This window comes from Suillus paluster, assembly GCF_016628075.1.
Source record: "Suillus paluster strain FC165 chromosome Unknown EDB91scaffold_98, whole genome shotgun sequence".
Taxonomy (NCBI): Eukaryota; Fungi; Basidiomycota; class Agaricomycetes; order Boletales; family Suillaceae; genus Suillus; species Suillus paluster.
In genome coordinates, this window is record NW_024537658.1 from 69,790 (window position 1) to 84,844 (window position 15,055).

Below are 15,055 nucleotides of genomic sequence, written 5' to 3' on the forward strand. Positions count from 1 at the left end.
GTGTGCCGCAAAGCCATAATGGTGTCAACCGTTGTGATAGCCTTGCTGCATGGAGAGCATCCAAACATGCAAAGATTCAGATAAGTTCTGATTTTGAGTCGGTCACCGAATCTATTCGAGTCATTCTTTCTCAACTTTGTGCACAGTATTTACAACATTGATAGCACAAGCTACTTATACTACATAGTTTTCGGTATTCGCATAAGTACATACAGTTCTCGCATAGTACATACACTAGTTCCCAGCACATACATTACTTACATTGCATAGTATACAACTACAGTCCCTACTCCGCTCATTGGTAGACTTGGGTGGAGTGTATGGTGGATGTTTGGTTACACTTCGACTTTGCCACTAAGCCGGACAAATGTTCAATGTCTGATAAGTGTTTGGTTTGAGTATTGTCATTTATTTCATTTATTTGATTTTATTTGATGTATACTTTGCATATATTCTGTGTCTGTGTTCGTCTTCCCTCCCCTTAACTCACTGGCATCATATATCGCACCTCTCTGTAGCCAGTATGTGCAATGTCTAGTAGTCATACCCGTCCAAACCCGTTCGAGGACTCCCGATGCTGAACAATGGACACCATTGCCTTTGGTCGTGTTACCATCGCAGCGCTGTTAGTACTAGTAAACTATCTGCTCACAAAGCTCAGTGAGTCCTCATATCTCACGTAACAGTCTCTTTGGTGTAACTAACGTTCAAGCTTTCATCTACTTTCAGATGCATAGGGACACAGGGAGAACATTCTATAAGCTGGTTGTATGTCTATGCTGTCTTCTTGTCAGTTCAATTCTTGATGCCATGTCAGGTCATTTGCCTTTGGTATATATCCCTTTGAGTTTCTATCATTGAGCGCGTTGAGATTATACCGTGCCCTAAAGGTCCGTACCAGGAAGTGTGCCCCATAATTCTTTCCAGATTATTAACAAAGATAAAATATCATGAAAAGGCCATTAGAAGGATTGTCATGGGCTCCAGCAACAAGTTGCGACATGCTGAACACATCAACATGAGCACTTATGGTACATTGTGTTTATGGAAAAATGTGCTTGTGGCTGAGGTTTCATTCTTTCAAGGGGCTATTGCACTCTGAAAGACTTGCATACTGACCTCTTCGTCCTACCACTTTGCTTCACACATGATTTTTGATCATATCACCTCTGTGCACGACCATACAAGAACAGAAATTTTATTACTGGTCATTTTCATACCAAACTACTCCCTACATACCCTGTATTTTCCCCAATAATGATCCAAATAAAATTCCATTCTTGTAGCAACATTTGAGACACTAGTTTTAACACCTTTCGCTGTGAGACTGCCTCGTTTTTGTTGTGTTTTCAGTACACAGACATTTCAGTCATTCTGAATGTGTATTTGGCTGTGGCAGTGCTGTGGGAACAGGTCAGGTCTTTGGTGGGTATTGCCCACCACCATTGCAGAGGAGAAAAAGTGAAATTATGGATCGTATCAAGTAGTCTTCTAGTAGTATACATACAAGTCTACAATTATTTGAACTGTTCAGAATCACACTTTGTTTTGGGGGGTGACATAATATTTTTTTGGGGTGACACTACTGTATAATTTCGAGCTTAGGTTTGTCACACTGTAGCTATCTTGACGAACTGAACCTATTTTTTGTGACAGTCACAGCTGTTTTTGGGTCGACAAACCTAATTTTGTGACATAACATATGATATGTTTGTTTTGAGATATGTTTTTTTATGAAAACATTTACCTAACCACTTTTTTCCATTCCTTATTGTCATTTTTGGGCTATACTCTGTGTAGAAAGTACATATATTATCCTACTGAACATGTATATATGAACCTTAGGAACTTATTGTAAGTTTGTCACAGTTGTCCTCGAGAGATGAACCTGTCACAAAGGCATTAGGTAATGCAGTGCAGAAACTCCCATGAACCTAAGGTCGAAATTATACAGTATTTGATTTTTTTTGGGCAGGCACACATTTTTCTCAGTGGGGCACACATTTTTATTTTGGGGGGACACAAATAATATTTGTGCAAATTCAACAGCATACATCAGGGCATTTGCACACCCAGAGATGCAATTAGGGACACATCTTGCCTAGGTCCATCCCTGGCTTAATGAGGTTACCCTTGGGTGCAACCAATGCTAGAGAGCAACACTGGGTGACAAATACACTGCCATTTTCAAGGATGTCCCTGTTGTGTAGGAAGGTGAAGAATGACTGGTGGATGTGCAATACCTGACCTTTACGAGACTGTAAAAGTTTTAAATTGCAGGGTTATTATAGGCCATAAGAAAGGACTGACCTCTCCTTCAATTTCCTTGACATTGTCTTGTACACAGAGCTTGTGACTTTCATAGTCCGTAGCAATGGCACAGTTGGAGTTCCACCACATTGATATTTGGTGAGGGTTGCACCAATTGTACTTGACCATTCTGATCAAGAACACAGAAGGAGTCTCGCTCAGTTTTGAAAATGACACCGACAGTCTGCAAGCTGTACACTAGTGATCAGATAAATACATGCCGAGATGCTGGGTAATTGACTTACTCAAGCTGGACCAAGTCGTGCAATTCATAATTGCCAACAATGTTGGTTCCAGAACCGACTTCAGCAGCCTCACGCAGATCTTTGGAGAACACGGAGACCTGAATATATGTGAATATCAGTGAAACAACAACCAATGGAGTTCCACCCACCTCCTGCATGGACATATCTGATAGGAAAGTCACCACATTGTCTGTTACCGAGATGATAAGACCTGTCTCGTTGTCATGAATTCCAAATATGAACCATTTTTCTTTCCTCAGTTTCCCTTCGGCTACTTCCAGAACCCGAACCAGTCACGTGACTCATCACCCTGTCACACCTTCACCTCTTCACATATCACCCGTAGTTTCTCTGATTGGCTCCCCTACTCCACAGGCTAGAACAATCTTGCTTCCCAAAGAAGAACCGGTCGGAGCTTGGGTTTCTATTTAGTTGCCGTATTACTCATTTGCTTATATATCATGACATCATACTTAGTCATCCACAGTATCGTACGACTCTTTTTTCATTGGCTGATTTCTTTCAGACTCCTATTCAATGTTATGTATATAAGTAGGTTAGTTAGTGTAAGTACTCCTTAGACTTAACCTCTTTGTTTCCTACACTTGTAGTGACTTAGATGTTCATGCTCAATACCATCTTGTTCGCTATCCTCTCTGACCAAGTCCTAGTGGTTGTGTGCTTGCCTTCATCATTATTGGTGAACATTGGTCATAACATTAGGTTAAGTCTTCTTACCACTCCGACTCGAACTTTATCTTGGACGTCACCGTTCTCAATAAACTTCATCGTGCTATTCTGCCGAGATTTATCTCGTGGATTACATTTAAAATCAATCACCATTCCCCGACGCGTTTGTTTATATCAATCTCTTTACATTACCTCTTTAGTAGAAGTAAACCAGGCCCTCGTCTTACTACGAGCTGCCAGTTGATAAGGATCAGTGACACTTAGGTCCTGTTTCCACACGTCTGCAGTTAGGCCCAAAACCCTGCCAACTGTACACTACATATCTGCTTTCTACGTAACAGAATGGCACTCGCAACTGTCCTCTCACAGTCTAAATACTTTACGATAGGAACCTAGGGTGCTAAAAGTAGACCCAAAAGTTCACCGCGTCTTTTGCGAACTCCTCTCGAGTTCTACATAGGTTGACAAACTGCTACATGTGTTGCATTCGCACCTTTGTCATCATTGCCCCGCCATACAGATCCCGCCTAGTCGAGGCTAGGGCTTTCGCACTGCACAACAATGTTTCCTGTTTGGATTCCCATTGCTCCTTCTTCCATGTCCGAGAATCTAGGAGAAACTGGGATCGTCGCTTCAGAGGATATAGAAGTGACAACGGCTCCGCCAGCAATACCAAGAGTATCAACTCCACCAAGGGCTGCAATCCACTCTCCGGCCCCACAAGGATGGATCAACCCATTAGGCCCATTGGCATCTGCAGGACAATCCACCACCCCAACCGCAGGCCCTTCTGCACCCTTCAGCATCTCCGGGCCTGGACAGAGTACCATCACCCATCAGGACATTTCGTGTGCAATCAACGCCGTCGTCATAACAGAAAGAGAGTACACCAGACACTTGATAGACAGTCTGCAGAAGGAGATCGACGAGCTGCAAGCAGGCCTGGTACACGTGGACGATGAGATCGACTACCTGAAGATCAGGTTGAGGGAGTCAGAAAACAAGATCATGGATTTGGAAATCTTGTCTACAACAAAGATCCCAGGCTCTACATCTGGGATTTCAGGCTCTGATCTCAAAATGGCGAAACCAATGGACTTCACAGGAGAAAAGAACTCCATTGATGTCGACACTTTCCTCACTCAGCTCGAAATCTACTTCACAGGTTACCCTGCAGCAATGGAGCAACAAAAGTGTACCTGTCTCCTTTCCTTCTGTCGTGGTGCTGCAGCAAAATGGGCGGAAAGCATTACCCCCATGGCTCTCAGCAGCCAGCCCGGGTCCTATAACAGCATCGTCAAGGACATGAAGGTCATGTGGACCATCGTCAACAAGGAAGAGAAGGCAGCAAGAGAGTTGGAAGCTCTCTGACAAGGCAATCGTACAATCAGGGAGTATATCTCCATCTTCCGCCAGAAGCTCACCTTCTGTCACTTCTCTGACTACGAGTTAATGCTGCAAACTCCGCTTTGGATTGGACCAACGAGTTAAAAACTATTTGGCCAATATCCATCCTAACAGGAAAGACACCCTGGAAGGATTGATCAGGGAGGCACTCCTAATCGGGCAGAACCTCGAGGAACTTGATGATGAGAGGAAGATGAACTTCGCCCCACGACGACCTTGGCAAGGCTCAGCTGCACCACCCGCACCAGCTGGAGCACCCAAGACCATGTCACAGGGAGGAAACGCCATGGACGTTGATGCAACCAGGACAGGAGGTAGACCCTGACCTCAAGGAGAACCAGGAGGTGTTTTCAAGTGCTACCGCTGTGGAGAAGAAGGGCATATGGCTTGTAACTGCACCGGAAAGCCCCTTGACAAAGGCAAAGGACCAGCTGTCCACGCTGGCAAGGTGGAAGAAGTTCCAGCAGTGAAGGCACTCACATTGGAAGATATCAACCGCATCGTTAATGAGAGGATCTGCCTCTCCAGCATGTACAACCCAGCGAAGAAAGAGGAACAAAAGGGTTTTTAGGAGGATCGAAGTTGACTGCGAACTTAGATCAAAATAATCGTTTTTCCATTCTCGGTGACTTGGCAATTATGTTTGCAGAAGTATCAGAAGTTTGTTCTGGGAATAAACGAGACCATTTCTACTTGCCAGTTACGTTGGAAGGAAAGCACAAGAAAGCAGCTGTCAAAGCTCTAGTAGACTGTGGAGCGACAAATCTCTTCATTAGTGAAAAGTTTGTCAAGAAAAATCAAGTCCAAACTAAACAGTTGTTGCAAGCAATGTTGATCCATAATATTGATGAAACAGACAATTCCGCTGGCCCAATTACGAGTTACACAGATTTAAAGCTTACAATAGGGGATCATGAGGAAGAAGTGGCCTTTCTAATCACAGATCTAGGAACTGATGATGTCATCATTGTGATAGATTGGCTACGATACCACAACCCTAGTATCGATTGGAATGCAGGAAGGGTGGCATTAGACTGTTGCCCAGTCAAGTGTCAAGAAGCCAAGGTCAAGGACATAAAGACCAAGGCGAAGAAGCGAAAAATCACGAACTCTTCGATCCTTTCAGTGTTGCCCAATTTGATACCGGCAGAAGATGATGAAGATGAGGATATTGAGGAAGCCTCTATCCATCATCAGGTTCAGTCAAATAGCTTCAATTCTCAATCGCAAGGACATGTGGGTACTATACATGTCAGGCTTGAGGATGAAGAACAATCGGACCTTGCTACTACTGTTGGACACGGAGCTACCAAGAATCTGCCTACAATCGAGGAGGTGGAGGATGAAGATTCATCACAGAACGTGTGGATCAGGTACAAAAGCTCTGTAGCATCAGAGTTAGCGCAGTAGGAGGAGAAGAAGAAGAAGGAAAAGAAGCCCATAGAGGAAATGGTGCCAGACTGGCTCCATGACTATCTTAAGGTCTTCTCTGACGAAGAGTCTACTTGATTCCCTGAGTCTAAGAAGTGGGATCATAAAGTAGATCTCAAGGATCCTAATGATCTTCCTCCTAACGCGAAGGCATATCCCCTGTCCCCCACCGAAAATGACGCATGTGAGAAGTGGCTGAAGCAAGAATATGACTTGGGACGACTGAGAGATAGCGAATCTCCAGTAGCAGCTCCTTTCTTCTTTGTTGCTAAGAAGGACAGAAAGCTCAGACCCGTCATGGACTATTGGAGGTTGAATGAGAAAACCATCCGAAATGCATATCCTCTCCCTCGTTCTCAAGACCTCATCGATCGTCTCTCCGGTGCAAAACTCTTTTCGAAAATGGACGTTTGATGGGGTTACAATAATATTAGAATGAAAGAAGGAGACCAGTGGAAGGCTGCCTTCAAAACTCCTTTTGGACACCATGAACCAGTTGTGATGTACTTTGGCATGACGAACTCCCCAGCTACCTTCCAAACTATGATGGACCAAATCTTCCAAGATCTAAAGGAAGGTAAAGTTGTTGTAGTCTACATTGACGACATCTTGGTCTTCACCAACGGTGATGTAGAGAAACATCAGAAGGTGGTGCGTGAGGTACTACAGAGACTGCAGGACAATGATCTCTATCTCAAACCAGAGAAGTGTTCCTTTGAAAAGAAAGAAGTGGAGTTTCTCGGTTTGATCATCAAGGATGGACACGTCTCAATGGATCCGGTCAAGGTTAAGGGAGTTCAGGAATGGCCCACTCCTACCTGTGTAAAGGATATTCAATGATTCATGGGATTTGCAAACTTTTACCGCCGATTCATTCTCGGTTTCTCGAACATTGCCAGACCCATGAATGAACTCATTAGAAAGAATGTACCATGGGAATGGACGGACAAACAGGAGACAGCTTTCAAAACTCTGAAGGACAGTTTCACTTCCGCACCAGTACTAGTCATGCCAGATGCAAATAAAAAACAGAAGATAGAGAGCGACACATCTGACTATGCTACTGGTGGTGTACTTTCTCAGTTGGAAGAAGATGGACTGTGGCACCCAGTGGCTTTTTTTAGTAAATCAATGCAAGATGCAGAGTGTAATTACGATATTCACGACAAAGAACTTTTAGTTATCATCCGTGCATTGGAGGAGTGGAGGCATTATGTGCAGGGCACACCTCATCCGGTAGAGATCTGGACGGACCATAAAAACCTCGAGTACTTCATGACCAGTCAGAAGTTAACTCGTAGACAGGCGAGATGGTCCTTGTTCCTTGCAGAGTACAACTTCACTCTGCAACATAAACCGGGAAAGGTTAACGACACTGCCGACGCTCTGTCCAGGAGGCCAGACCACAGAGGGGGGGTAGAAAACAACAATTCTGATTGCGTGCTTTTAAAACCCGAGTTTTTCCACATTAAAGCCGCAAAAAGAGGTCAGATTCTGATAGAAGGAGAACATTCGCTGTTAAAGTGTATCAGAAACTGCACCGACTTAGATCCGGAAGTCTGAAATGCTATTGAAACTCTGAAGAAGGCCCTGTGCAGTTGAGAAGAGGATTGGAAGAGTGGAATATGGAGGATGGACTTATTCTGTTCAGAGGAATGGTTTACATTCCCAATAACAAGGAAATATGTCGCTCAGTGCTAGAGATCTTCCACGACTCGCCTGCAGCAGGACACATGGGACATGCCAAGACTCTTGAACTTGTCTCGTGGAACTATTGGTGGCCTCAGATGCAGAAGTGGGTCAATGACTATGTAGATGGATGTGATCAATGCAAGCAAATGAAGGTGCTACCGTCGAAACCCCATGGACCTTTGAAGCCAAACGAGATTCCAGAAGGGCCATGGCAAACCATTAGCTGTGACCTCATCACCAATCTACCCATCTCCCAGGGCAAAGACAGTATTTTGGTAGTTGTTGATCGTTTCACAAAGCAAGTGCATCTTGCTCCAACCACCAAGGATGTTGATTCCAAGGGAGTCGTGGACTTATTTCTAAATCACGTATGGAAGTTGCATGGGACACCGAATAAGGTGATCTCGGATAGGGGAACACAGTTTGTGTCCAAGTTCATGCAGGAAGTCTCGAAAAGACTAGGAACCAAGTGGTCCATGTCAACAGCATATCACCCACAGACTGACGGACAAACGGAACGAGTCAATCAAGAAGTCGAACAATACCTATGACTCTTCATATCCTACCGTCAGAATGATTGGGTTTCTTGGCTTCCAATTGCTGAATTCACGCATAACAATTCAGTAACCATTACTGGACATTCCCCATTCAAATGTGTCTACAGCTATAATCCCGAGTTCACGATTTCCCCTAATTCTTCCAACACAATTCCCCATGCCGATCAGAGATTAGCCAAGATGAAGGAGGCACAAGAAGAGATGAAGGCGATGCTGAAAATAGTGAATGATCAAATGAAGCACTTTTATGACCATAAGGTAAAAAACACACCAGAATTCAAACCAGGTGACAAAGTATGGTTAGACGCGACAAACATCAAACAACACCGTCCGAGCCAAAAATTGTCCGACCGCCGTCTTGGACCATTCGAAATTGAAGAGAAGACTGGCGAGCTAAACTACAAGTTGAAACTCCCTGTTAAATATCACGTCCACCCAGTTTTCCATGTATCGCTACTCACCCCATATCAAACCTCTCAACTCGTTGACCACCCACCTCGAATGCGTCCACCTCCGGAGATTGTTGACCAAGTCCCAGAATATGAAGCAGAGCAAATATTGCAAAGCCACCTATACAGACGCAAGTTGCAGTATTTAGTAAAATGGAAAGGATATGCAGTAGAAGAAGCAACATGGCAGTCAGAGGAAGATGTGAAGAATGCGCCACTCATTGTAGCCGACTTTTATGCAGAAAACCCCAATGTGGTTAAATCGGCGCGGATCTCCGCTTCAATTTTGACAACCCCTGATTTCCTTGAATGGAGACAGAAAAATATACGACCATCTTACATTCGCGAGGACGCTCATCTTAGAAAGGGGGTAATGTCACGAATTTAAAATACAAACCATTTTTCTTTCCTCAGTTTCCCTTCGGCTACTTCCAGAACCCGAACCAGTCACGTGACTCATCACCCTGTCACACCTTCACCTCTTCACATATCACCCGTGGTTTCTCTGATTGGCTCCCCTACTCCACAGGCTAGAACAATCTCGCTTCCCAAAGAAGAACCGGTCGGAGCTTGGGTTTCTATTTAGTTGCCGTATTACTCATTCGCTTATATATCATGATGTCATACTTAGTCATCCACAGTATCGTACGACTCTTTTTTCATTGACTGATTTCTTTCAGACTCCTATTCAATGTTATGTATATAAGTAGGTTAGTTAGTGTAAGTACTCCTTAGACTTAACCTCTTTGTTTCCTACGCTTGTAGTGACTTAGACGTTCACGCCCAGTGAAAATTGACAAGAAACAGCCTGATATGTGGCAAAACAGGTCGAAGTAGATAATGAGGTAGATAGAAATCTAAAAAAATTGAGACGAGAAATGCTCAATTTTGTGCAAAATGCAAACAATCTTTGCTGACATCAAAAATGCAAGAATGGTGTTGTAATTTGCACAGTGCGTTCGACAAACTTAGCATTTGCGCAACATTTGCGACATTGTTATGCTTACGTCATGCATACATCTTATATCATAATCATGCTTTGCACTTACTGATCGAAATTTCTCTAAGTCACCACATACCACACCATGGACAATCTCCAGGCTGGTATATACCGGCCACACGACACTGCCGTCGTTTACATCTGTGATTGCGATGTATGTCTCCAAAAGAACTGCGGAAAACCTAAGCAGGTCAAACGCACCGCATACTACAAGCATTGGCCTGGCAGACTTGCTAAACACAATCCTCCAAGTCTTCCTCCCTCTATTGTCCCATTGCTGCCACCCATACCTCTGAGTCTTGTAGCATCCGAACCTCTCACAGTGCCTGAACCGTCGTCAAGCAAGCGTCCAAGTCCATCTGAGACAGACGAACCATTCAGATCCAGTGGCAGCAAGAAATCACGTACCAAGGAGACATTTGGTCCGTCAGTATGTAGCCCGGCCTTGAATAGATCCAAAGTTAGTTTTGTGCCACTTTATTGTATATTGCAGTGCTCATTGTAGTACTAATCGCCGGTTAGGATATTGTACCCCCGCTGGAGCCACTAGATCCTCAGACTAAAGTCAGCAGCGCCGGATCTAGTCATATGTCTCGTGTTGATAATAATGGGATGGCCAACAGAGAATCTGTACCATCTCGTGATGGCATAGAAGGTCAACTCCTTTTCTTACCGTTTTAAAAATGCTCATGTCAAATAGATCATCACGATGATACATTTGATGCAGCCGGTCATGACTTCGGAGGGGCTGACTTTGGGCAAGGTCACATGACCTTACCTGTCTGATCGTGACCGAGACTCTGATCACAATCGAACTCAGATTTTCAGGTCCATAATAACGACAATGATGAGCTTGGATATGAGCGACAGGAGGAGCACCGGGAAGAAGTTAGCAAAGAGCGTGATTGTGATGAAGAGCGTGATGATGAACACAATGAAGAGCAGGAGGGAATTGGAAACACGGGTGGAGATGCAAACAACCCAGAGGATGAAGTCTGTCCTCAAACAATGGGGTGGACAGACGAGGACCTTGAGGAGCTCCACCATATGGCAAGACTCGATGACGCTCGAGACGCCATGACCTTCATCACAGCTCTACGAAAGGCATCCCTCAACGACCCACACTCTCGTTTGCCTGACAATGCAATCCATAGACTTCGACACCCTCCTCGAGAACTTCCCGATACTACCAACCCTGATCTTATACAATTGTTAAAGTACTATTTCGCTGACACTACGATCAAAGCTTACAATGCTATCCGTGATGCAACAATTGAATGGCATCCCGAGGATGATATTTACACCCATTATCGCATTCAATGAGCCATTGCAGAGCTCAGCGGAGTCATCCCGATCGTGCATGATATGTGTATCAATACCTGTCTTGCTTTCACAGGTCCCTTCGCCCACCTTGACCGATGTCCTAGATGCAGAGAGGACCGCTGGGACATGAAAAAGAGCACCGATCGCAAAAAGGTTGCATGTCAACGATATGACACATTTCCAGTTGGCCCCCAGCTCCAAGCGCTCTGGTGCCATCCTGACCAGGCACAAAAGATGCACTGGCATGAAGACCAAACAAAGAAGATTTTCAAGGAGCTGAAGACAACAGGTGGTGTTCCAAGCATATACGAAGATATTGTCCATGGAAAGGAGTACTTAGATGCTTGTCAGTCTGGAAAGATCAAGGACGGCGATTCTGTGTTGATGCTTTCAATTGACGGTGCACAACTCTATGAGTCGAAACAGAGTGATTGTTGGATATATATCTGGGTCATCTTTGATCATGCACTGGAGGAGAGGTACAAGAAGAAGTACGTCCTGCCAGGTGGTATCATTCCAGGTCTGAAAAAGCCCAAGAATTTGGACTCGTTTATGTTCCCTGGCCTGCATCATCTTCGAGCGATCCAGACTGAAGGCCTACTGATCTGGGACGGTGCAAGGGACATCCTATTTTGATCTAATCCATTTCTTTTCATTGCAACAGCAGATGGTCCCGGTATGGCTTTTCTTACGGGCCTCGTTGGCCATCATGGAAAAATGGGATGCTGGCTGTATTGTGGACTACCTGGGAGACATAAACCTGGTGCTCCTACGCATCACCCAGCCCTCCTTCAGCCTGATCTTCACCATCAACTATGCTGTGACCATCCTGATGTACCAATTGATCATCTTCCTGCAGCTGGATCATACAATTACCACGACAACATGGAACGACTGATTCGCTGCCAAACGATGGCACAATACGAGGCTGTATGACTTGAGACAGGTATTACGAAGCCCAGTATTTTCTGTGGCTTCAACGATCAACGTATCCTGCTCATACCTCATTGTTTTGGCTCCGACATCATGCATATTGCCGCAATTAATGCTGGCGACACTCTCATTCCGCTTTGGCGTGGGACATTTAGAGCTGACCCTGATGATGACAAATCTACGTGGCCTTGGGCTGTGTTGATGAAGGAGACGTGGAAAAAGCATGGCTCAACCATTGCTGATGCAACTCTGTTCCTACCTGGTTCGTTTGACCACCCACCTCATAATCCTGTGGAGAAAATAAACAGCGGGTTCAAAGCTTGGGAATGGCTGCTGTACCTTTATGGAATGGGACCAGCTGCTCTCTTCGGTGTTCTTCCAGATCCATATTGGACAAATCTTTGCCACCTCGTCAGTGGAATGTGCCTTATGCAACAATACCACATCACTCGCACCGATCTCATAAAGGCACATGAACACCTTCTGACATTTGTGCATGACTTCGAAACCATTTATTATCAGCACCATATTGACCGCCTCCACTTTGTCCGTCCATGGATACACTCGACCACACATATTCCATCAGAAACAATTGCAAAGGGGCCTCCAATTTGCTCGTCTCAATGGACGATGGAACGTACCATCGGCAATCTCGCTCAGGAGATTCGTCTCCATAACAGTTCCGTCTATGCTAATCTTTCCCGTCGAGCTGCCTGTCGATGCCAGATCAATGCGATTAAGGCCATCATACCGTCAATCGAACCAGAACAGAACAGCCTTCCGAAGGGGTCACAAGACCTCGGAAATGGCTATGTCTTGCTACGTCGAAGAGAACGGACTGCCCACCCTTTGCGTCCATGTGAAGCAGGTGCCATTCTCCATTACTTGTCAACCTGCAGGATTGATGTTACTGCAGCTCTGTCTGTAACACGGTGGGCTCGTGTTCGTCTTCCCAATGGTCAAGTAGCTCGTTCAGCTTGGAAAGAGAATGCTATGTCACAGCAACCTCATATCGCACGCAACATCAAGGTGAATATTTTTATATGCTCACCAGCTAGTGTTCTCATCCATTTTAGCTATCAATTGACGGAGAGATGAGCATCGCTGAAGTGTTATTCTACTTCAACATGACAATCCATGACGAAGCGAAGACCTTTGCACTTGTTTCACAATTTAGCCCCCCACATGCCGAACTCCTACGTTGCTCATTTCAAACTGTCATTGCATGTCACTATCATGGTGACACCTCATTAAAGCTCATTGAAGTTTCCGCTATTCAGTCTGTTGTTGCGATGGTCCCACATCGTTTTCCTGGCATTGATGACACCCTTTTCTACCTCATTGAATGGCCAGGGTTGGATATAATTCAGATGGGGGGTATCGAATGACATAGTAGCTGACGAGGACTAGTAAAACTTTGTATCTATCTCTAGCATTCAAAGCTGCTTGAGTTCGTCCTTCATCTTGCTGAACACCTCGAAAGCTATCATCTGTGCCCGTCCAGTCGTACCATCTCGCATCTTCTTCACGTGACATGTACTTCCAATAGATAGAGTTTGGGGGTGGCGAACTCGGTGTTGCAAAGAATGACTTCCTTTTGAGTGTAGTCATCGAAGCTGTCGAAGTTGAGAGGGCCAGTTCGATGTCGCTGCTCTCGGGTTCTGTCAAACTGTCAGGATTGTAAACGAGAGGCTGGATGGTTTTCTTTGGTGTATTTGGTGTCTGACTCGGAGGCTTGGGTGGTACACCGACATCACTCTCGGACTCTGTAATACTCTCAGGATCATTCTCGAGAGGTCGGACAGGCTGGACATGCTCCGGGGGTACATGAATGTCGCTTTCTGGCTTGGTAATGCTGTCATCATCGCAAACGAGAGGCTGGGTAACTTGCTTGATGATCTTAGGCTCGGGAAGGTCACCCTCAGATTCAGTTGTGCTCCCAGGGTCATAGTAGACAGGAAGGGGGGTAGTTCCAGTGGCTTGCTTGATGGCTTTTGGTGTGAGAGGTGCACTTTTGAGCTCAGTGTGACACCTGATAAATTTGTCTGTATTGTTACTATTGCAATTGCGAGATCTGATAAAAAAAACTTACATGAACATCCGGTGTCCCAACTAGTCCTCTTTCTCAGGATTGGCGAGCCAGAATGCAGGATTGAGAAGGACATCGTCTGATGGAGTCATGCAAGGTGAGTTGGAGCAGCTGTCTGATATACATTTGCTTCGACATCATAATAGTCCATATTAATTAGAAACATATTTCAATGAGTATAGAATGTACCTGGTATCTGCCTCATATCCTTCAAGATCTGGTTTAGAGGATATATCAAAAAAGGCCTGAACACATTCTGGTAGAACCATCGTCAACTTGCTTAAGCCCAGCGTGGCACACAGTAGCACCATGACGCTACTCAGTAGGTTTCCTTTTTTGTCTTTAAACAACCGTGCACCTTACCTCTATACTACCATCATGTCGTCCATCAACAACATGATTACAGCGATACCCTCTGCAGGATATTCCCACCTTTTACGAGCTCAGCTTAATCCGTGACAGTCATTTTCCGATGTTCTTGATATGGGCGTGTCCCGTCTGTTATATGCATGTGACACACTAGCAATATGGGATCCAAATACTAGTGTGAGTTAATAGTAACAATTCCGATGATTTGATAACAATAGCTCACCTTGAAATTTGATGGCGAGTCTTTTCACTCACAATCCAGCCTTCAATCAATGCTCGAGAATGAGCATCTGGCTTGCAGCGAGTCTGATACCAGTATCATCATGCAGCTCAAGCACGAAGTTTCCGAATTACAACATGCAGTCACCCGTCTACAAGCAGATAGGGCCATGCTTGTCAACGAGAACACTACTCTAAGTACCAAATGTGAAACCTTACAGTGAGTACTATATAATCAGCGCATATATGCAGTCAAAACATGTGATATAGGAATGTTATTATCAATATTCGAGGCTCCGCAAGCTCCGTCGTGTCAAATTCATCAGAGACCTCAAATAATA

At 44.8% G+C, this 15,055-nt stretch overlaps 3 protein-coding genes across 3 annotated transcripts; 1 reads left to right on the plus strand and 2 right to left on the minus strand.

The window, feature by feature from the left end:
• Positions 1–2,084: 2,084 nt before the first annotated feature.
• EDB91DRAFT_1316334 (uncharacterized protein) lies at positions 2,085–2,719 on the minus strand (the record flags this gene model as incomplete). The annotated part of the gene is made up of 4 exons (XM_041325189.1): positions 2,085–2,258; positions 2,311–2,494; positions 2,556–2,653; positions 2,705–2,719. 4 exons carry the CDS (start codon positions 2,717–2,719, stop codon positions 2,085–2,087), a joined length of 471 nt encoding a protein of 156 aa, XP_041171643.1.
• A 9,411-nt stretch (positions 2,720–12,130) lies between these two features.
• On the plus strand, positions 12,131–13,425 carry EDB91DRAFT_1061329 (uncharacterized protein; the record flags this gene model as incomplete). Its single annotated transcript, XM_041314434.1, has 2 exons — positions 12,131–13,066; positions 13,114–13,425. The coding sequence occupies 2 exons, from the start codon at positions 12,131–12,133 to the stop codon at positions 13,423–13,425; spliced, it is 1,248 nt and encodes a 415-aa protein (XP_041171644.1).
• Positions 13,426–13,473: 48 nt separating this feature from the next.
• On the minus strand, positions 13,474–14,218 carry EDB91DRAFT_1254048 (uncharacterized protein; the record flags this gene model as incomplete). The annotated part of the gene is made up of 3 exons (XM_041323743.1): positions 13,474–13,504; positions 13,548–14,093; positions 14,151–14,218. 3 exons carry the CDS (start codon positions 14,216–14,218, stop codon positions 13,474–13,476), a joined length of 645 nt encoding a protein of 214 aa, XP_041171645.1.
• Positions 14,219–15,055: the final 837 nt, after the last annotated feature.